This window comes from Oncorhynchus gorbuscha, linkage group LG20, assembly GCF_021184085.1.
Source record: "Oncorhynchus gorbuscha isolate QuinsamMale2020 ecotype Even-year linkage group LG20, OgorEven_v1.0, whole genome shotgun sequence".
NCBI lineage: Eukaryota > Metazoa > Chordata > Actinopteri > Salmoniformes > Salmonidae > Oncorhynchus > Oncorhynchus gorbuscha.
Genome location: NC_060192.1, coordinates 7554979 through 7576555, shown reverse-complemented (window position 1 = coordinate 7576555; position 21577 = coordinate 7554979). Strand labels below are relative to the sequence as shown.

At 44.3% G+C, this 21577-nt stretch overlaps 1 protein-coding gene across 2 annotated transcripts; it reads right to left on the bottom strand.

The window, feature by feature from the left end:
• Nucleotides 1-965: 965 nt before the first annotated feature.
• Nucleotides 966-8434, bottom strand: ddx56 (DEAD (Asp-Glu-Ala-Asp) box helicase 56). Of its 2 annotated transcripts, none has more exons than XM_046318026.1 (14): nucleotides 8302-8434; nucleotides 7691-7852; nucleotides 6539-6693; nucleotides 6222-6392; nucleotides 5250-5340; nucleotides 4872-5113; nucleotides 4618-4758; nucleotides 4208-4321; nucleotides 3883-3977; nucleotides 3685-3758; nucleotides 2420-2509; nucleotides 2221-2326; nucleotides 2013-2113; nucleotides 966-1764 (listed from the first exon to the last, which is right to left on the bottom strand). In XM_046318026.1, exons 1-14 carry the CDS (start codon nucleotides 8356-8358, stop codon nucleotides 1681-1683), a joined length of 1683 nt encoding a protein of 560 aa, XP_046173982.1. In that variant the 5' UTR covers nucleotides 8359-8434; the 3' UTR covers nucleotides 966-1680. The 2 variants fall into 2 exon arrangements, with proteins under 2 accessions (XP_046173982.1, XP_046173983.1); XM_046318027.1 differs by having other exon boundaries at nucleotides 966-1761.
• Between the last annotated feature and the right edge of the window lie 13143 nt (nucleotides 8435-21577).

Below are 21577 nucleotides of genomic sequence, written 5' to 3'. Positions count from 1 at the left end.
ATTCCACATCATTTCTCAGGCAATTCGCTTTAATAACCGTGATACCAGACCCGGTCGACGTGAGAGAGACAAACTAGCTGCAATCAGAGATGTATGGGATAAATGGGTGGGATAAATGGGTGGACATTTTACCGTTACTGTACAATCCTGGTCCTCACGTTACAGCGGATGAACGATTTGTTCCATTCTCCCACGCGCCACAGGTCCAGTCTGTCTCACCTGTGTCTGGACACGTGCAGTGTCCTGTCCCTCTACACCTCCAGCCCAGCCCAGAAACCAGCAGCACAGGACCAGAGACACCCACAAACTCAACACTGCACCCCTCATCTTCTTCCAGGACTCGCAGTGCAACCTGACCCCAGCTCTAAAAAGGCCTTATCTGCTGTGCAGGAGAAGATCTCAGTCACTCTGGGTTGTACCAACGAAACAAAGGCAAGTTTGCAGACCAAATAGGCCAACTAATGTTTTAGTGACGCACAAAATCCTCAGGCCACCCACAGTCTCTCACACAGACCAGTCAGAGTAGTCAGCTAACAGATGACCTGCATGTGCTAGACGACTACAATAGACCATCCAACAGTCCTCAGGTTTAGAAGACGTCTCAGCCGGAGTCAGTCTGTCTTGAAGAGTCTCTAAGAGCTTGAAGTCTCTAAAAGCCTGGAGACTGAAGGAAATATTGTTGAAATCTTTGGTGTGTAGAACGTTTTGGTTCGTAGAAGGCTGTGGTGAAAACTTTGGTGTGCAGATGTGTATAGAACTTAGTCCTGTTTGGTGGTGTCTCAGAGAGAGGAGAGGAGGAAGATATAGCTGTGGGCTCAGGGTTTTTAAGCAGCCTCCTGGCAGAGACCAAGGAAAGGAACCGCAGATGCATGCAGGAGTCTGGAGTCTCAGAAGCAGTTGCACAGCACAACCATTCATTAGAGGGAGAGAACTCTGGGAGTGACATGATCAACAGCAAACAGCTGAAAGAGCACAAACCATTTAATAAAATGTTAGAATAATTCAGAAAAGTGTGTTACAAAGAAACAATACCCACATGTAACCATCTGAAATCACACGGACATTTCAAGGTACATCGTGTGTGTCGTAAAACAGGTGTTGCATTTCAGTTACGGAAGTAAATTGAGATCCCAATTCAACAATAGAAAGTTTACTTGCTGAAACGAAATGGCAATTTTCATTCTTAAAATTAGGATTTTGAACACTAGTGAAGGTAATTTGCTTCAGTGGAAGTTCAGAGTAATGCAGTCATTGTTACATTACTGTGATAAACACCTGTTGTGTTGAGGGAAGGGACATTCTGTTGAGTTCACAGAAGGTTTTCTAACCAGACAATGGAAACGAGGATGTTGGTTCACTGACAGAGGAGTAACGGTGCTGCTGGTAGGTTCCTCAAACCTGGGTGGTATTCATTAGTGCACACCGTTTCAACACGTAGCAAAACTCAAATAAGCGTTTCTTATTGGAAAAGTTCAGGCAGTCCCGCCCTGTATCAGTCGGTTTTCATCCGTTTGGGGTCTAGTGAATACCACCCTGATGTTGGACACTCCGGCTGCATCTCAGTAGTCTACAATGGCTTCCTCAGTTTGTCTCCTCTCCACCCGAACTGATCTGGAAACTGGTGATGTCATAGGCCAGCTGTGCACAGCAAGTCTGATTGGTGCACGTTGACATGGAGGCCTAGGATTTGCCAGCCTTGCCCCCTCGGCTCCTCCCCCCGGTGTAGTGGAAACTCTTCAAGGGGTTCCTGCCTCGGAAGTCCTTCTAGGAGGAAAAAGGGATGAGACGGGGTTAGACGGATCAGAGTATCCATGACAGCTTTGAAAGTAAATGCTTGCTTATTGTTTGCTGCTCCCAGTGTGAAGGGAATAATGGGAGAAAAAAAAGCTAATGGAACGTCTGCAACTCCCCAGCGTGGTCTTTGTTGAGCTAGGCTAGGGTTAAGGCCAGGGGTATAGGGATTATGTTAGGGTTAAAGTTATGCCTGGGCTAGAGTTAGTTCGGAACCTTACCTTAAAGGTCGTCTTGACGACCCCGTCAGGTTTGGGCTTCTCTCTCCTCCTCCTCTTCCTGCCGGACATTGGGTTGGCCACTCCCCTCAGCGTCGGAGGGACTGAAACGGCCAATGGGAATATTGTTTACATATTACCATAAGCTGAGTGTAAGGTTGAAAACCATTATTGATAGGAGAGAGGTCCCTAAGCAATGTGCGTGTCTTACTGAGGTATTCTGGTACGTTCTTCAGGTGTGGCTTGATGACAGCAGGGTGCAGGTCTTTATCGTGCCTCAGCAGCTGCAGGTCTCGGGGGTTGTCCTCAAAGTACGTCTGAGTGACAGAACTGACCAATCAGTGCCATGGAAAAGGAAGAGAAACAGAAAGGGGAGCAGGAGAGAGAGCGAGAGAGAGAAGCCCACTCACCTTGAGTTTCTCTGAGTTGAGCAGCTCCTGTTTGATCTCTTTCAGTCTGGCCTCCCTCACCGCCTGCTTAGTTACTGACCTCATGGCATCCTAGACACACACATTTATTACTACAGGCTATACACCTGGTGTATAGCCCACAGCTTTTCAAACCGCACCTGCCCACACCCGCTGGTTCTGTCCAACTCCCACCCGCTACCGCAGAACTGGTCGCGAACCCAACCGCAGTCCCACAATGTTATGTTAGGCGTATGTGACGCAGCTCACTAGCCAGCAGTATCAAAAACACGCAAAAATAACCTAAGTAGTTAAATTACCAGACATTCTCACACGGCCCATTATATTAGTTTTATAGCCTATCTTTTAGGAGCAGGACGATTTTCAGATGGAGACAAATGTGGGTGAACAATATTTATTTCTAGGCAATGTAGTAAACTATAGCCTAACCATATTTAGGAAGCACATTTCCTTGAGAAGACTTCCTTGGAAAGTTGCCCCATGCTTCTCTGCCCATGCAGGAGGCTGGATCCTACTCTAATTGAGACCACACACGCACAAACCTGACCTCGCAGGTATGACTAATGAACTGGAGGCAGCAAGAATGACGACAGAGACACAGTCTACATTTCGCATTGTCCTATAGGATATAGCCTGCCTTTAAGGAGGACGGTATTCAAGCAGAGACAAAATGGGTCTTTTTGTATGAAAATTAAAACCGCTCGCGTCGCTCACCACGGTTACCCATGCGCACGTGCTGCGCCTTTATCCCATCACGTCATTTTTGGATTGCACCCCCACTCACCTTGGTTGAGCGCCATCTACATCTTTCCAAGATCCATATTTATTAGCGAAACTTAAGTCTAATCATACATTTCCTTGGAGAGATAACCGCCACGTGATTCTCCACCCACGCAAAAGGCAGCCTACGCCCTTTCACTGAGAGCACACAAACTAGGCGCACTTGATCTCGCACGCCCGACCAGGAGAGGGTTACTTAACTTCAGGAGTGAATTGTACCATTTTCTTTGTGTGCTTTTAACACAATAGGTTGGCCAACTCATGCAAAGCAGATGGACGTCCTTTTCCAAATGATCCGCGGAAACAACAAAAATAGTTGAATCACAAAGTTGTCCGCCTGACCACCCGCTCCCGACCGCATCATGAAAAACTCCAGACCGCGCCGCAATGATCTCTGTTGGGACCCACAGCCCCTCTGGTGTGAGGTGAACAAGTGTGATATAACATCCCAGGTGTGCTGTACGTACCCGGCAGCGGTATCTGAAGCCCTCAATCTCCTCCATTTTAAACCCGTACGGCTTCAGAGCACACTCGGTGTTATCTGAAAACGCACAACACAGAGACGCTAGGTCAAACACACACAGACTACCGTTACATCCGCACAGAGAATAGGTTTTGTCACAAAGACAGACTACCTGAGATAGAAACACAGTGCCCGATCTTACCGCCAATGAGTGCGTCCTCCACCTCTGCCAGCAGGGGGAGCTCTGTGTGTGAGATGAAGGTGAGAGCGGTGCCTGGGTTGTCTGCTCGTGCCGTTCTACAGAAGGAAAAGGTTGAATTGTTGAGCTTTATTCAATACCTTCATCTTTTGAGGATAGCCCAGGGGCAAATTTTGAATGACACCCTCTTCTAGAGCTCCGCTCAGAAAGTAGTGCACTACAGGAGCAATAGGGCGTGATTCGAGACATAGCCTTTGTGTGTTATTTCAGGGGTGCAGGCTTGTTTCTTCAAAATTGAGCAATAGAATTGTATTCTGTTGACACTGACCGGCCAACACGGTGGATATAGGACTCCACTGTGGTGGGAAAGTCAAAGTTGATGACGTTGGAGACATTCTGGAAGTCGATTCCTCTGGAGACACCGTACTCCTTGTCCTTGGCTCTGTGGGAGTCAGGCGTGAGAGGTCAAGGGTCATTGTACCATCACCTGGGGGTGTATTGCCTATAAACCGAACCAAACGAAGCAGGGAGCTATGTGAATTTGTCCAATAGAAACTCTCGTTTCCATTGCGAAACATTTTTCTACAGTGTGCAGCATCCTAACTAAGTGGCTCCTTCTTTGCTACAACAAACAAATTCAGTCCAACTGGGCACAAACGGTATCATTTCAACTCTGGATAAGGAGTTTAAAGCAACCGATTGCTAAATAGCTCAATTGTATGTTGCAGTATCCCATACCTCCCTGCATTCTTCTTCTTCTTCTTCCCTTTCCCCTCGGCAGCCTGCGCTGTGGTGGTGGTGGGATCAGCCAATACCTGCTCGTCCGTGGCGATGATGTAATCATAGAACCCCTGGTTAAACTGGGTTATGATGTGACACCTGGGGTGAGGGGGGCGAGAGAGCGCAGGAAAGTGTTCAGATTTTGATGGATAAAACAGATGGACGTCAATCAACACCTACATCGTTCCTTCCCTCCCTCCCTCCCTCCTCACCTGGAGTGGACAGGCAGCTCAGAGTTGAGTACACAGGTGGGGATGCTGAACTGTTCCAGAAACAGTTTGAGTCTGTAGCACCTCTCCACTGCCCCAACAAACACCAGGGTCTTGCCCTGAACCAGGTGCAGTTTCAACAGGGTGTAGATGAGCAGAAACTTGTCCTCTTCCTCACACTGAACACTGTACTGCTGCAGCTGGGAGCTGTCTGGCAGCTGGGAGCCCTGCAGCTTTAAAATCACCTGGGACGGACACACACACACACACCATATGAGAGGAAATACGACTATCAAAGCAGGGCCGTGTTCAGTTGGGCACACCGTCGAAAAACGCTTTGAAAAGGAAAACTAAAATGAGCACTACTCTTGTTTGTCTTACAGGATTGTGCAGCAGCAGTTCCTTCAGGGCCTGGACATCCTCACTGAGAGTAGCTGACATTAGGAAGGACTGGTAGATCTTTGGCAGGTGGCTGATGGAACGACACACACACATTAAAAAAATATTTACTAAAAAAATAGGTACATGGGAAAAGGAGATTCCCTCTAAACAGGTTTCCATCCAACTTTTCTTACGCAAGTAAAGTAAATGTCACGACAGGCCTGATGGAACAGTGTCAACAAAACGACCCTAGACTAGGTGGGATCCTATTGGGTCTGCAAAGATAGTTATGCGAGAAATTGCGGTGGAATACAATAACCATCACATCGAAGTAAACAGAGTCAAGCAATGACATGTTGTGTGGTCCTCCCACCACGATTCGAGTAAGCACGCTCTGTATTAGGCTACAGATCAAATAGGTTATGATGAACCTCACAGGGTGGTGGAAGTGCACGGCGATGAGGGTCGGTGCTGCTTCTCAAGCGAATATCGAGCGTATTATTCCGGAGGCATGATTGGCGACCGTGTGAAAAATAAAAAAATAATCTTGCGCTTATTATAATCTCATCATATTGGTAGTCCTCCCACACTATCTGCAAGCTATTGGCTAGAGGACACCTGCTAAGACCAGAGTGGGTACATTCGCTATACAACGCAACATTTAATGTGACCTAATTATCAGGAAACCCATGTAGCTTGTATTATTGGGGGGGGGGTCGGTACAAGGGAATTTAACCGCAAAAGTTATTTGTATGTGCACGGTCATCACGCACAGCATTTTATGCAAAACACGTCAATTGGATGGAAACATCTCGTTGGGAAAATGGGCATATTGATTTTTAGAATATTCACATACATCTTTTGCCAATTGGATGGAAATCTAGCACATTTCAACATAACCACTCACAAACAGTACTCTATTATAGTGACACTATCAGTGTGTGTGTACGTCTCTCCGTCTTGGTGTCTTACCATAGCAGGCTCTTGAGGTCGGCCTCGAAGCCGAAGGAGAAGAGCAGGTCAGCCTCATCTATGACCAGGGTCTCCAGCGAGGCCTGCAGGTCCAGGCTCTGGGCACTGAGGTGGGCCAGAACCCTAGAGGGGGTCCCCACTACCACATCTGGCTTTTCCATCAGGATGGGCCTGTCATGAAACACACAAACACACGTAAGTGCAGGTACACACACAAGCATGAAGACTACAAATGCTTTTCCCCAGGCATTAATATGCAGACCAAAACAATGTCTCCTGTAACAATATGTTAGATGATGACAGTTGAGCAAACTGACCTCTGGGCAGACAGGTCAGCCTTGCCGGAGATGTCTGCCACCCTCACGTCTCTGGCACAGTAGGCAGTCAGCTGGCGGATCATGGCCTGTACCTGCTGCCCCAGCTCCTTGGTAGGAACCAGGATCAACACTCTCACTGCCTGCTCACGGACATTCTGGAGAGAACACACACGCAAGGTTCAAGCTGCTCCCCCTGGCTACATCACCTACCACTATGCTAACTCCGGATTACTCTTCGCCCAATCGAAGGGCTCTGCCACGACTACCAGAGACGGTCTAAAGCACAGGTGTCAAACTCGTTCAACAAAACGAAAACTCAAGTCTCTTTGAGTTTCCACTCCTCCCCTGTACTTGATGGACCAAAGAATAATCCATTAAGATCACTGGTTAGTTAGGAACTGCACTCACCTGGTTGAGGTCTTACTTGGCTCCGCTCTAGCCTCTATGAATCAGAGAGCGAAAGACTCCTCTCTCTCGTCTAACATTCTGTGAACAGTCCCATGAATGTGCTCTACCTGTTGTTCTGATTTTCTCATGTAGGAGGTAATCGGAGACAAAATACCCAGAGAGTAGTGTTATTAACCTGACTTTCAGTATGCCGGTCTGTATATCGGTTTGTATTTTCAATGCGAATGCAATTAGCATGCGACTTGCATGGTGTGTCAACAATGGCCGAGTTTAACCCGAGGCACAGACCAAATGTTATCCCACGCAATCAGCTGGCACATTTCACAAGCACTTCCAGGTGACTGCAAAGGAACACGCTTTGGTCGACAACGTTCGGTTGCATGCAGCCATTGTTCACATATTGTGCATCACACGAAACTCATCAGAAACCACCGGTGCTGCAAAACGTTGGGTATTTTCCCGTGGATACCCCATCCACACTTCCTACAGCCAAACGTACCAACAGCACAGACAACCAGTAAAGTACGTTTAAATGTCATTTTATTCAACATTCTGGCTTGTTGAAACTATTGAATATTTCTTAAAGCGGCTTATTTTGGACTGATAGCCATGGAGTACCCATGGTAACAGTGTTGATTAGACCACAGCCATACCACCCTCCACCCATGGAATGAGTTTGACACCCATGATCTGATGTTATAAACCCCTTGATACAGTATGGCCTTTGCTACTACTACTTCTCACTTGTTTGGATGTCAAGATACGCTGGATGACGGGCACAGCGTAAGCAGCTGTTTTTCCTGAGCCAGTCCTGGCCCGGGCTAGAATGTCCTTGCCCTCCAGTGCCAGTGGAATGGCTTTCTCCTGGATCAAAGTGGGCTGAGCCCAGCCCAAGTCAGCCAGCGCCTAGGTGGAGGAAAAAAATAAGTGTCTTAGTAACTAGCTAGGAAATCATATCAGAACAAAATACAGTGTGACGTTATATGATATCATTCGTTAATTTCTGAAATATTCTCCATGAAAACTTCTTGAATTTCCTGTATTTAAGGTGATTGTTTAAATAACTAGCTAACTAGTTACATAACGAAATAACGTAGTTACATAGATCAATAGGTTAATTCTACGTCCCATATAAAATTGAATACGTTGATATCCAGACAGATTTACAGGCAAAGTAAACACTTTTACATGGTAGCTAGCTAACAGTTAGCTATCGTTAGCGACGTATGTTAGCTATCCTAGCAGCGTTCAGTGTCTACTGGCGTATAGTTCTCGGATTTATATCACAATTGAGGTCATGCAATTTAACAATTAATTTATACTCATATAGCTTCACAGGAGAGAAGAACATCTACCTTTAAAATGCGATCATCTATGCCCATTTCATGGAACTGCAGCCTGTCGGTAGCCATTTCTTGTCTCTAGTGCTTCCACCAGGCTTCGACACGTGTGTACGTCGCTTGACTTCTACGTCATCCGTCACTTGAGCAGGGACGAGTAAAACATTTTTTTTGTTTTTACGAAAGGTAGCATTATTCCCGACAATGAATACATTTTCGAATCTATGTTTTGGCCGTTTTTAATTAGTTAAAATATGTACAAATCACGTATGCAATAATAGATTACATAGATTATTATACCACAACTCAATTTTATAAAGACCAATAGACTCTGGATGGCGATATTAGACTACTTATCCTTAAAAGCACACGTTTAGAATATCGATATATTCATGACATATACCTTTCTCCAAGCAGCAGGATACTATCACCGCAGGAGCCACGGGGCACGAACGCAAATTTGTTTTCTCAAAATATGTCCCCTGCAAACTGCAGTGCAACTGTTTTTCACAGAATTGCAACCATCTATGAAAAAATAAATTAATAATTTTGACGTATTTAAGCAATACTTAGCAATGCAACACATTGTATATGGGATACTTATTGGTTTGTAGAGAAGACGAAAAAAATGTACTAACTTTCTCATAAACTGGGGTGTGAAATACTCAATAGGGTCTCTACTAACCAAATATTATGTTGGGGGACTATGTTACATTACCTGCTGCTGGCTTTTCACTCCACCCCTCCAAAGCCCCCAATAAAATACACTATATTTGGGGGAAAATACTGGCTTGTAGAGAGTACTGTTCTACCTGTCTCGGCTTAAGTGGGGTGGAAAATAGAAAGTAGGGTCTCTACTAACCAAATATGGTTTGTTTTGGAGGTAAACTGTATCGAACATATCCAGCAGCACTTCGTTCTCCACCTCCTTCATAGCCCCAAAATGCAATACACTGTAATACTCTGTAATACACTGTAATACACTGTACATGGGATACATAGGTTATTGAGTTGTAGAGAGAACTATCCTACCTGGATCAGCTAAAGTGGGTGGGTCTCTATCCTCTGTTAACCAAATATGGTTCGTTTTTGGGGGGGTCTGTGTCTTACATATCTAGAAACACATCTTTAAATTACCTGGTAATATCCACGGTCCTGAAATCATTACACACTCAACAAACAAAAAAAAGAAACCAAAACAAAAATCGTGTTTATTTACAAATGAAATGTAATGAACATTAACAAGGCTATTAGGACACAGTATAATCACACTTTCTGAACAGGAATGGAGAAAATGATTTACAAGTTGTAGCCTGATATGTGCAGCTTTTCTGTCAATGTTTGTAGGAAGGATCACATATTTCCATCCATGTCACCAGGAAGGCTCAGATAATGATTTGTACTCGTGAGGAAACACTCTATAACTGCAGGTGGCAGTAAATCACCAACCTTGGCTTTCTACCTCTTCAGGTGGCAGTAAATCACCAACCTTGGCTTTCTACCTCTTCAGGTGGCAGTAAATCACCAACCTTGGCTTTCTACCTATTCAGGTGGCAGTAAATCACAAACCTTGGCTTTCTACCTCTTCAGGTGGCAGTAAATCACCAACCTTGGCTTTCTACCTCTTCAGGTGGCAGTAAATCACCAACCTTGGCTTTCTACCTCTTCAGGTGGCAGTAAATCACCAACCTTGGCTTTCTACCTCTTCAGGTGGCAGTAAATCACCAACCTTGGCTTTCTACCTCTTCAGGTGGCAGGTAAATCACCAACCTTGGCTTTCTACCTCTTCAGGTGGCAGTAAATCACCAACCTTGGCTTTCTACCTCTTCAGGTGGCAGTAAATCACCAACCTTGGCTTTCTACCTCTTCAGGTGGCAGTAAATCACCAACCTTGTCTTTCTACCTCTTCAGGTGGCAGTAAATCACCAACCTTGGCTTTCTGCCTCTTCAGGTGGCAGAAATGTACACTTTCAGTTTGTTTACCAACTCATTTTTAATGAGGCAAGCCAGTTAAGAACAAATTCTTAGTTACAATGACCAGCTCCAAAGACCTACAGAGAGAGAGCATGAGGGAAATGGGGATAACTAGTCACAACAATGCATTCAACTGAAATATGTCTTCCACATTTAACACAACCCCTCTGTCAACATCCACATCTTCGGGGCCCGGGGAACAGTGGGTTAACTGCCTTGTTCAGGGGAACAGTGGGTTAACTGCCTTGTTCAGGGGCAGAACAACGGGTTTTTACCTTGTCAGCACAGGGATTCAATCTAATAACCTTTCGTTTACTGGCCCAACGCTCTAACCACTAGGTTACCTGCCACCCTTCATAGAAGTATTAGTAGAAAATGGACTACTTCAAAATGGAGATGTTTTAGGGTTTGGCCAGGGTAGGCCGTTATTGGAAATAAGAATTTGTTCTTAACTGACTTGCCTAGTTAAATAAAGGTTAAATATTTGTCTTTTTTCAAAGCACTTGGCCTTCCCGTTCCGTGAGCTTGTGTGGCCTACCACTTCGTGGCTGAGATGCTGTTGCTCCTAGATGTTTCTACTTCACAATAACAGCACTTACAGTTGCCCGGAGAAGCTCTAGCAGGGAAGAAAGTTGACGAACTGACTTGTTGGAAAAGTGGCGTCCTATGACGCTGCCACGGTGAAAGTCACTGAGCTCTTCAGTACAGGCCATTCTACTGCCAGTGTTTGTCTATGGTGATTGCTAATTTGAATGGGTGTCCACATACTTGTGGTGTATTTGTGTGTCTAACTTTCTCACTCATCATTATTAATGATTAAATGATGACTAAAACTTCTGTAATATCTAAATGTATAAACAAAACAAAAATATAAACCATCATGAATTATGTTTATTTAGAGTTTTTTGGGGGGGCAAAATCTGACAAGGTTTTCAAAAAAAAAATGTGGGGGGGGGGATTCAAGCTTCTAAATCTTTTTGTCCCAAATACAGTGTTATGTTTAGGGGAAATCCAATATGACACATTACTGAGTACCACTCCACATATTTTCAAGAATAGTGGTCACTGCATCATGATATGAGTATGCTAGTAAGGACTGGGGAGTTTGTTTGGATAAAAAAATGGAACTAAGAACAGGCAAAATCCTTGAAAAAAACCTGATTCAGTCCACTTTCCACCAGACACTGGGAGATTAATTCACCTTTCAGCAGGACAATAACCTAAATCTACACTGGAGTTGCTTACCAAGAATACAGTGTATGTTTCTGTGTGGCCGAGTTACGGTTTTGACTTAAATCTGCCTGGGAATCTATGGCAAGAACCTGAAAATGTTTTTAGCCAATGTAGGTGTAAAGGTGATAGAGGAAAATATAGTTTAGATGGTCAATTATGTATTCGTTAATGATTAGAAACCATTTATTCTAATACTATTATGTTATGATATGAAAAGTAAAGGTTATTGGTTAAGCTGTTACTGAAAATGTAAGCAGAACTAATTTGATTGTCTGTGCCTCTTGGGAAGGTCAAGGGGGAGAAAAAGCTTTTCAGACAAGATAAGAATTTTTAGTGTTTTGTTCCATTGTTGAGAGAAATCTGTATCTTTTAGACAGGTTGTAATGTCTGGTTTATGAGGGGAGTAGAAAGCATCTCCGGACCTAAACAAAAAAACAACGGGGCTATCGTGGGAAACTGATGATGTCATTTTGAGTTTATAACCTGTGGAAATCTGTGTATGGGTTAGTACTCTCTGGAATTAAACGCTCTTTAACCTGGCTTTTAAGACTGGTCTCAATCTACTTCATGCATAATTAATGAACTTACAACTCATTAAATGAATTAGAAATGAGTGCTAATTGGTATTGGCAATTAAAACATTAAAGGAATTTAGAATTCCTCTATCAAAAGGACGTCACGCTGTTTGCTTAGCGAGTACCACTTCCTCCTGATTATGCTCACACTGAGGCTCGAACCCAGTACCTATGCCTTGCTTCCACACGTGACCACCCTCCCGAAGTATTGTACCAGTCAGCACCACACTAAAAGCTAGCTATTTGCTTGCATAAGTGGGGACACTTCAGGCTGAGGAGTACGTTTTACACATCCCCATGTGCTACACTTGCACTTGTCTGACAATTTTTCTCCCCAGAATGCAACACACTTTGAAAGGTGCTGACCAATGATGGTCATCGATTTCATGGCTGGGGCAGAGGCACCAGAAAGAGATCCGCTGAGATGTGTGATGTGTCTCTTTGTTCACCTCAAAGGAAAATGTGCGTTCTGTGAGATTGGGCCATGTGTTCATGTATGTGTGTTTCTGGGAGGACAGCAGAGTGAGGGGTTGTGACCAGAAGAGGAGGAGGTGGAAGGAGGAGGAGAAGTGAGCTCATCCCAAAAAGACCTCCACTACCACACCTCAGTCCTGCCTTCTTCTCCTGCTTCCCCAGAAATTGGTGAGTCCACCTGTCATTCATTCATTTATCTAATCAGGCATTCAACAAATCTGTACATCTGGTAATTGATCCTCCCCTCCCTTCTCCCTGTCTCCCCCAGTGTGTCCTGTGACAGTCTAGAGCTCCAGCGTCACCACCCCCACCCCCGCTTCTGCCAGCTCACAATCAACTGGATTGACAGCTTTCCTTCCTTCCCTCCTCCCAGCCCCTCCACTCCCCTGCCTTTTTCCAGAGCCCTGTCTCTTACTACATAGGTCCGGCCCAGCCCGAGCCCAACCAACACACACACAGAGAGAGAGGCCACAGAATAAGGCACTCACACACACTCACCACCCGTGTGTCTTGTTTGCCCAATGGATGGTAACTGTGTGTGTGTCACAGGTGCTGCTGTTGTCCATGGCCAGATCAGAGGAGCTGTACAGACGGTGCAGTATGATCAGACATAACCACAGGTGAGCACTGTGGGCACCATGCCTCTTTCATCAAGGTGAGGACGGTTACATTGTGATTGGGTACAGACCGCAATTTACCTCAACTATAATAAGCACATCATCTTTCTCTCCTCTCCCCCTTCTTTGACAGTTCCTGTTGGGGGAAGTGGGGTCCAAGTCTGCTGAAGGACCTTCAGGCGCTGCTGAGGACCGCCTTGCACTGCGTGATGGAATGTAGTGGATTGGACCTCGGCGCCTGCTCCCAGTGGTCAGTATACACACACGTTCACAGTCAGTCCCACACACACACTACACAAGCACATGTTCATGCTCACACACTGGGGAGATTAGATGAATTTGTCCCGGGCGTCCAGAAAGGCGTGTTTTGCACTGAGTTAAAGATGAGTGTATCCGTTTTGGAATCGGACAGCCTCCTGTTCAAAAGGCAAAGTCGGACCCATAAAATTGTGACATAATTAGCTCAAAACAAAGTGACGTAAGCATGTTGAGTGTTGATTTAAAAAAAAAAGCTTTATCTGCATTCCCAATGAAAACGAATTTGAAAATACAAACAGATATTTTATGGAAAAGAGATGTATGTTTCTGGACGATCCATCACGCTGCCTTGTTGACAACATGACCGAACAGATTTGAGAAGGGCACTCCTCCCTCACCATTTTTTTGCCCGTTCACGCCACAGGCCCGTAGACCGATGCCCCACAGCTCAGTGTAATCAAATCCGCCCGCTCTCTCAACTCTCACAGATATACACACACATATACACAGGCAGTACAACAGCCAATCAGATGCTTGCTTTGTTTTGCCATTTTCCACTTTATGTGGCACTCCATCTACAAACCAGTAACAGTGAATTGGAATGAACAACCCTCCCTCTCTCTCTATCAGGTATAAGTGTCTCTGTTACCTGATGTCTGGCGGATGGTACCTACGGAGGACGACAAGAACACATTCAGAACGTAACATCAGACCTGTGTGACCTTGTGTTTGTGAGTGAGTTCCAGCCATATCATCTAGTAGTCACAGCTCGTTGCTATTATAAGGCTTTGACATTGTCTGTGTATCAGGAGGGGGCCCATCTCCCTGCCAACCTGTGCCTGTTTACAGAGCGTAGACCTGGGCTAGGCCCGTCCCCCTCTCCACTCTCCTGAAGCAGCACACCTCAACAACTAAGGAGGCCTTCGAGGTAAAGTAGGCCCCTAGACCACACGGAGTTGCACTGATATGTAATGTACTAATCTGCTCATGATACAAAATAAATTATTATAATGACCGCTCTCTATTCTCACCTGCAGCGACAGGTGAGCTGACCTTCACAACATCTTACTGCCACTAGGGCTGTGGCTCACACCTACCCAGGTGCAGAAGTTGTTGAATAAGGTGTGTGTGGAGGGACAATGTCCATACAAGATAGCCTCTCGCTGGGAGGAGCCAGAACCTAATATCAGCATGGAAGGCTATGCATTCTCTTATCTAAAATTAGATGATCATTCTAAGAAATTCCTTCTCTGTGTCAGGCGATTGCCTCAAGGTCAGGATGTAACGTGGATATTCCAATGGCCCTAGAGCTATGAGATCAGAGGTCAATTTAAATAATCAATTTAAATAAGGAGAAATGGCCTCACTTTTACTCTCCTGCTGGATGATAACGTTGTGAATGAACCATTATACACACACGCGCACACTGAGCGAAAGAGATTGGTGGTCAATAAAGATAAGGATCTGTACTTTACTCTGTTTCTACAAGACAACTATAGATATTGAATAGATAATGATATAATGGACAAACAGAGATACCGGATACATCTACCTTCTTTACATGCCACAGTTTATGTAGGGTATGTTTTTGACCATGACGCCACTTAGGATAGACAATGACAAAGTCCTTGTTTGAACCTTTACACAAACACATCCATAAACAGTCATATAACAGACAGTCGTGGCCAAAAGTTTTGAGAATGACATTAATATTAATTTTCATAAAGTCTGCTGCCTCAGTTTATATGATGGCAATTTGCATATACTCCAGAATGTCATGAAAAGTGATCAGATGAATTGCAATTAATTGCAAAGTCCCTCTTTGCCATTCAAATGAACTGAATCCCCCCAAAACATTTCCACTGCATTTCAGCACTGCCACAAAAGGACCAGCTGACATCATGTCAGTGATTCTCTCGTTAACACAGGTGTGTTGACGAGGACAAGGCTGGAGATCACTCTGTCATGCTGATTGAGTTTGAATAACAGACTGGAAGCTTCAAAAGGAGGGTGGTGGTTGGAACCATTGTTCTTCCTCTGTCAACCATGGTTATCTGCAAGGAAACACATGCCATCATCATTGCTTTGCACAAAAGGGCTTCACAGGTAAGGATATGGCTGCCAGTAAGATTGCACCTAAATCAACCATTTATCGGATCATCAAGAACTTCAAGGAGAACAGCTCAATTGTTGTGAAGAAGGCTTCAGGGCGCCAAAGAAAGTCCAGCAAGTGCCAGGACCGTCTCCTAAAGTTGATTCAGCTGCGGTATCGGGGCACCACCAGTACAGCGCTTGCTCAGGAATGGCAGCAGGCAAGTGTGAGTGCATCTGCACGCACAGTGAGGCAAAGACTTTTGGAGGATGACCTGGTGTCAAGAAGGGCAGCAAAGAAGCCACTTCTCTCCAGGAAAAACATCAGGGACAGACTGATATTCTGCAGAAGGTACAGGGATTGGACTGCTGAGGACTGGGGTAAAGTAATTTTCTCTGATGAATCCCCTTTCGGATTGTTTGAGGCATCCGGAAAAAAGCTTGTCCGGAGAAGACAAGGTGAGCGCTACCATCAGTCCTGTGTCATGCCAAGAGTAAAGCATCCTGAGACCATTCATGTGTGGGGTTGCTTCTCAGCCAAGGGAGTGGGCTCACTCACAATTTTGCATACGAACACAGCCAAGAATAAAGAATGGTAGCAACATCCTCCAAGAGCAACTTCTCCCAACCATCCAGGAACAGTTTGGCGACGAACAATGCCTTTTCCAGCATGATGGAGCACCTTGCCATAAGGCAAAAGTGATAACTAAGTGGCTCGGGGAACAAAACATCAATATTTGGGTCCATGGCCAGGAAACTCCCCCGACCTTAATCCCATTGAGAACTTGTGGTCAATCCTCAAGAGGCAGGTGGACAAACAAAAACCCACAAATTCTGTCAAACTCCAAGCATTGATTAAGCAAGAATGGGTGGCCATCAGTGTGGCCCAGAAGTTAATTGACAGCATGTCAGGGCGGATTGCAGAGGTCTTGAAAAAGAAGGGTCAACACTGCAAATATTTACTCTTTGCATCAACTTTTTGTAATTGTCAATAAAAAGCCTTTGACACTTATGAAATGCTTGTAATTATACTTCAGTAATCCATAGTAACATCTGACAAAATATCTAAAGACACTGAAGCAGCAAACTTTGTGGAAATGAATATTTGTGTCATTCTCAAAACTTTTGGCCACGACTGTACACATACATGTTAAGTCTCTCTCTCTGTGCGTTCAAGTAACTGTGGGCTGTTATGTGGAGCTCCAGTGAAGGAGAAGGCGTGTGGCTGGAAGTCTGGAGGGTCCAGGGAAGCAACATCAGGTGTGGGGGCTGAGGTGGTGTCCTACAGGGGCAGTGTTCGTCAACATCCCCAGCCTGCTGCAGGCCCTGGAGGCAGCAGACGGGACAAGGCAAGCCCTGGAACTCAGCATCACAGCCCTACAGGACACACTCGGTTATACATGCACATATACCTCTCTCTCTTTTCATTCTCTTTCTCACACACACACACACACACGCTCACTCACTCACTCACTCACTCACTCACTCACTCACTCACTCACTCACTCACTCACTCACTCACTCACTCACTCACTCACTCACTCACTCACTCACTCACTCACTCACTCACTCACATAATATGTTAGACTCCTATTATACATGTTGTTAATGTCATAGATTTAGACTGGCTAACCTTATGTTCTCTCTCTACCACCTCCCCCTCTTTACCTTTCTTCACTCTCCCTTGCTTATGACAATTTGTTCTTAACTGACTTGCCTAGTTAAATAAAGGTTTAAAAATATATATATATATATATATATATATTATAATGTGCTAATATGGCTCAAATTCGCCAGCCAGGGAGGTCTTAGTAGCAGACTGGAGAAGGTTGCGCTTCCGATCTCGTCCTATAAGAAGCCGAAGGAGGACGCTGGTCACATTTTTCCGCCATCCACAAGATGCAGAAAATGGTGGAAAAGGTGAGACGTTATAATTGTTAAATGAACAGTCCAATGTTATAACAGAGTGTGTTGCCTCACAATCCTCAATACGGGGTTTGTCTAGCACAGACGACAAGCCTGACCCCATCAAAAACAGAGACGGAGGATGAAGAGCACTGATTGGTTGGAGCAGAACAGAGGAGGGAAGATGAACTTGAAAGATTACACTACTACAGTCACTCTACTGGGATGCTAGAGTGACTACACACACATAAGTACATTATGTGTTTCTCTTTCCAGACTGTCACCACACAGGAGACCATTTCAAAACTAGAGCAAAATTATAAAATGTATTAACTTCTATTTATTTCTCAACTTACTCCCTAGTTCTGAACTCGTCAGGAGAGATATATGTATTTTTTCATGATGATGTAGATGTTACTGCAAACATTCTTCCTTCAACAATTACTTCCATCCATGGTTGAAATGTGATTTTGCAGGAATAAACACTTTTGAGAACATTTGCAAGTCATTGTCAAGCTATTTTGGTATTCCTGTTGTATGTGTGATTTGACAAGGAAAACGATTCTGGCCTATCGTCTCACACAGCTAACTTTTCACACAGCAGTGCAGCTACGGGGAGCTAGAGCTTCAGCCGTACAGGCAAAGACAAACGAGCCTAGTGTCACGAATATTACCGAAGGTGGCTCCCCTTCTTGTTCGGGTGGCGCTCGGCAGTCGTCGCCGGTCTACTAGCTGCCACCGATCCTTTGTTCCGTGTTCGTTTGGTTTTGTCTAATTGGTTTCACCTGTTCATTGTTTGGTTGTTAGGGTGGGGTTATTTAAGTTCGTTTAGCCCGCTTCTGTTTGTGCAGGCTTGTTCTTCTGTATTTGTGAGAGGTGTTAGTGTTTTGTTTTTATAGTTACGCCTGTGTTGGGTATACTATTTTGTTCCTTTGATTTTAGACATTAAAGCGTGTTTATCCCGCATCCTTTGCTCTCTGCGCCTGACTCCACACCCATTCACTCATTGAGCGGTACACCTAGCCTATTAATATGGCCGAGAGTTGTTATGATTCTGAACGGTCAGATATATCTAGCAACAATGACAAAAAGCTGCTATGTGGGGAATCAAAGATGGCTTTTCAGCTTGTTGTATTGTTATTGATACTATGTCTTGTCTTAGTGTTTTTACTGACCTCATGTAAATGCTAATATTTGCAAATATTCGCTAGCTAGCTAAAAAATGAAGCAATGACATTTGAGAGACAAGTGCTCATTGTGCAAATGTATTTATGTTTTAGTTAAGTACTTGGAGACTAAATGTAATTTAAATGTTATCAACAATCTAAGCCAACCCCGTCTCTTTTGCCCTATAGTTGCGCACATGTCGGTTTTGTTGATAAACAACCAACCCCTCTATACAGTGGCCCAACTACAAATGACTGTTGGTACTCTCCGATATCAATATATTTGACTGTAATGTCGGGCCCTACCACTGAGGTATAATAAGAACTGGAGATTTCTTCCAATATGTCTGACCGTTGTTATCAAGGTAATCTACTAACGTTTGCATATGCCAATTTATGGACCCCCTATTTCCAGGTTGCATCCAGTTTATACTGACATGCACACTAACACACAATGTCATCACGTTGGGCTGTAAATGATGACAATAGCAACAACAAAAAACTGTCTCAGTGACAATTATTTGATTAATTTGATGGATGTTTTGTGCACAAAGATGACTACTGTGTCTTATTAGGAATTTTCTAATATTACTTCTCTGGGGCCGTCTATGGAAATTGTCTTTCTGGGCCGGGAGTCAGTTAAACTGCTGTGTCCTTTTTTGTTCTGGGGCTGTGTCTCGTGACGGCTTTAGAACAGGAAACCAGGGCCATTTGGAGGAAGTGAGTGCATGGAGACACATCAAATCAAATGTTATTAGTCACATGCGTTGAATACTACAGGTGTAGACCTAACAATGAAATGCTTACTTACGCGCCCCTAACCAACAATGCAGTTAAAATTAAAAAGTAAATACATTCGAATAACAATAAGAATTCAAGTAAAGAGCATCAGTAAAATAACAATAGCAAGACTATATAAAGGGGGGTACCAGTACAAAGTCAATGGTAATTGAGGTAATATGTACATGTAGGTAGAGTTATTAAAGTGACTATGCATAAATAATAACAACCGAGAGTAGCAGCGGTGTAAGGGAGGGGGGGGGGCAGTGCAAATAGTCTGGGTAGCCATTTGATTAGCTGTTCAGGAGTCTTATGGCTTGGGGGGGTAGAAGCTGTTTAGAAGCCTCTTGGACCTAGACCTGGGACTCCGGTACCGCTTGTCATGCGGTAGCAGAGAGAACAGTCTATGACTAGGGTGGCTGGAGGATCAACACAGTTGTTGCCTACCCTTACCACCTGGGGGTGGCCTGTCAGGAAGTCCTAGATCCAGTTGCAGAGGGAGGTGTTTAGTCCCAGGGTCCTTAGCTTAGTGATGAGCTTTGAGGGCACTATGGTATTGAATGCTGAGCTGTCGTCAATGAATAGCATTCTCACTTAGGTGTTCCTTTTGTCCTGGTGGGAAATGGCAGTGTGGAGTGCAAGAAGATGATGTATGGAGCAAAGGGATAAGACATTCTGCTTAGTATAGTGAGTAGGAATGAAGGTCAGTCAATCCGGAAAATTTCAAGAACTTTGAAAGTTTCTTAAAGTGCAGTCACAAAAACCATCAAGCACTATGATGAAATTGGCTCTCATGAGGACCGCCACAGGAAAGGAAGACCCAGAGTTACCTCTGCTGCATAGGATAAGTTCATTAGAGTAACATGCCTGAGAAATTGCAGCCCAAATAAATGCTTCACAGAGTTCAAGTAACAAACACATCTCAACATCAACTGTTCAGAGGAGACTGCGTGAATCAGGCCTTCATGGTTGAATTGCTGCAAAGAAACCACTACTAAAGGACACCAATAAGAAGAAGAGACTTGCTTGGGCCAATAAACATGAGCAATGGACATTAGACCGGTGAAAATGTGGCCTTTGGTCTGATAAGTCAAAATTTTGACATTTTGGTTCCAACCGACCGTGTCTTTGTGAGACGCAGAGTCGGTGAACGGATGATCTCTGCAACTTTGGTTCCCACCGAGAAGCATGGAGGAGCAGATGTGATGGTGCTTTACTAGTGACACTGTCTGTGATTTATTTTTAATTCAAGGCACACTTAACCAGCATGGCTACCACAGCATTCTGCAGTGATACGTCATCCCATCTGGTTTACGCTTAGTGGGACTATCATTTGTTTGTCAACAGGACAATGACTCAACACACCTCCAGGCTGCGTAAAGGCTATTTGAAGGAGAGTGATGGAGTGCTGCATCATAGTGCTGCATCATATGACCTGGTCTGCACAGTCACCCGACCTCAACCCAATTGAGATGATTTGGGATGAGTTGGACCGCAGAGTGAAGGAAAAGCAGCCAACAAGTGCTCAGCATATATGGGAACTCCTTCAAGACTGTTGGAAAAGCATTCCAGGTGAAGCTGGTTGAGATACTGTCAAGAGTGTGCAAAGGTGTCATCAAGGCAAAGGGTGGCTACTTTAAAGCATTTGTTTAACACTTTTTTGGTTCCTACATGTTTCCATATGTGCTATTTCATAGTGTTGATGTCTTCACTATTATTCCACAATGTAGAAAATAGCAAAATAAAGAAAAAACATTGAATCAGTAGGTGTGTTAAAACTTTTGATTGGTACTGTACATACTTTAGTATACTCTACTTGAAATACCCGGATGTCATTGCAACACAAAATAAAATCACTATACTGGTCATATAATATTAATACCATCAAAGGATAAATACTATACAATCAAAAAACAGTGCACGTTTTCTGGAATCTTTCTCAACTGCATTTGATTTGCACAGCAGTGTATCCCAGTGGAGGGAGTTGCATATGTTTGATTGAATTCCAGACTAACATTACTACTAACTAACATTACTACTGGCTAGTAACTAACATTACTACGAGTTTCCCCAAACACCACATGGATATTTTCAAACGTGTTTTGCTATTGTAACACTCATCACCGGCATGTGACCTATTAAGTATGGAAATGAACTGTTGCATGACTTTTGAGTACTTGTAATGATTTGAGTCCACCTCTCCCAACTCAAACCAATG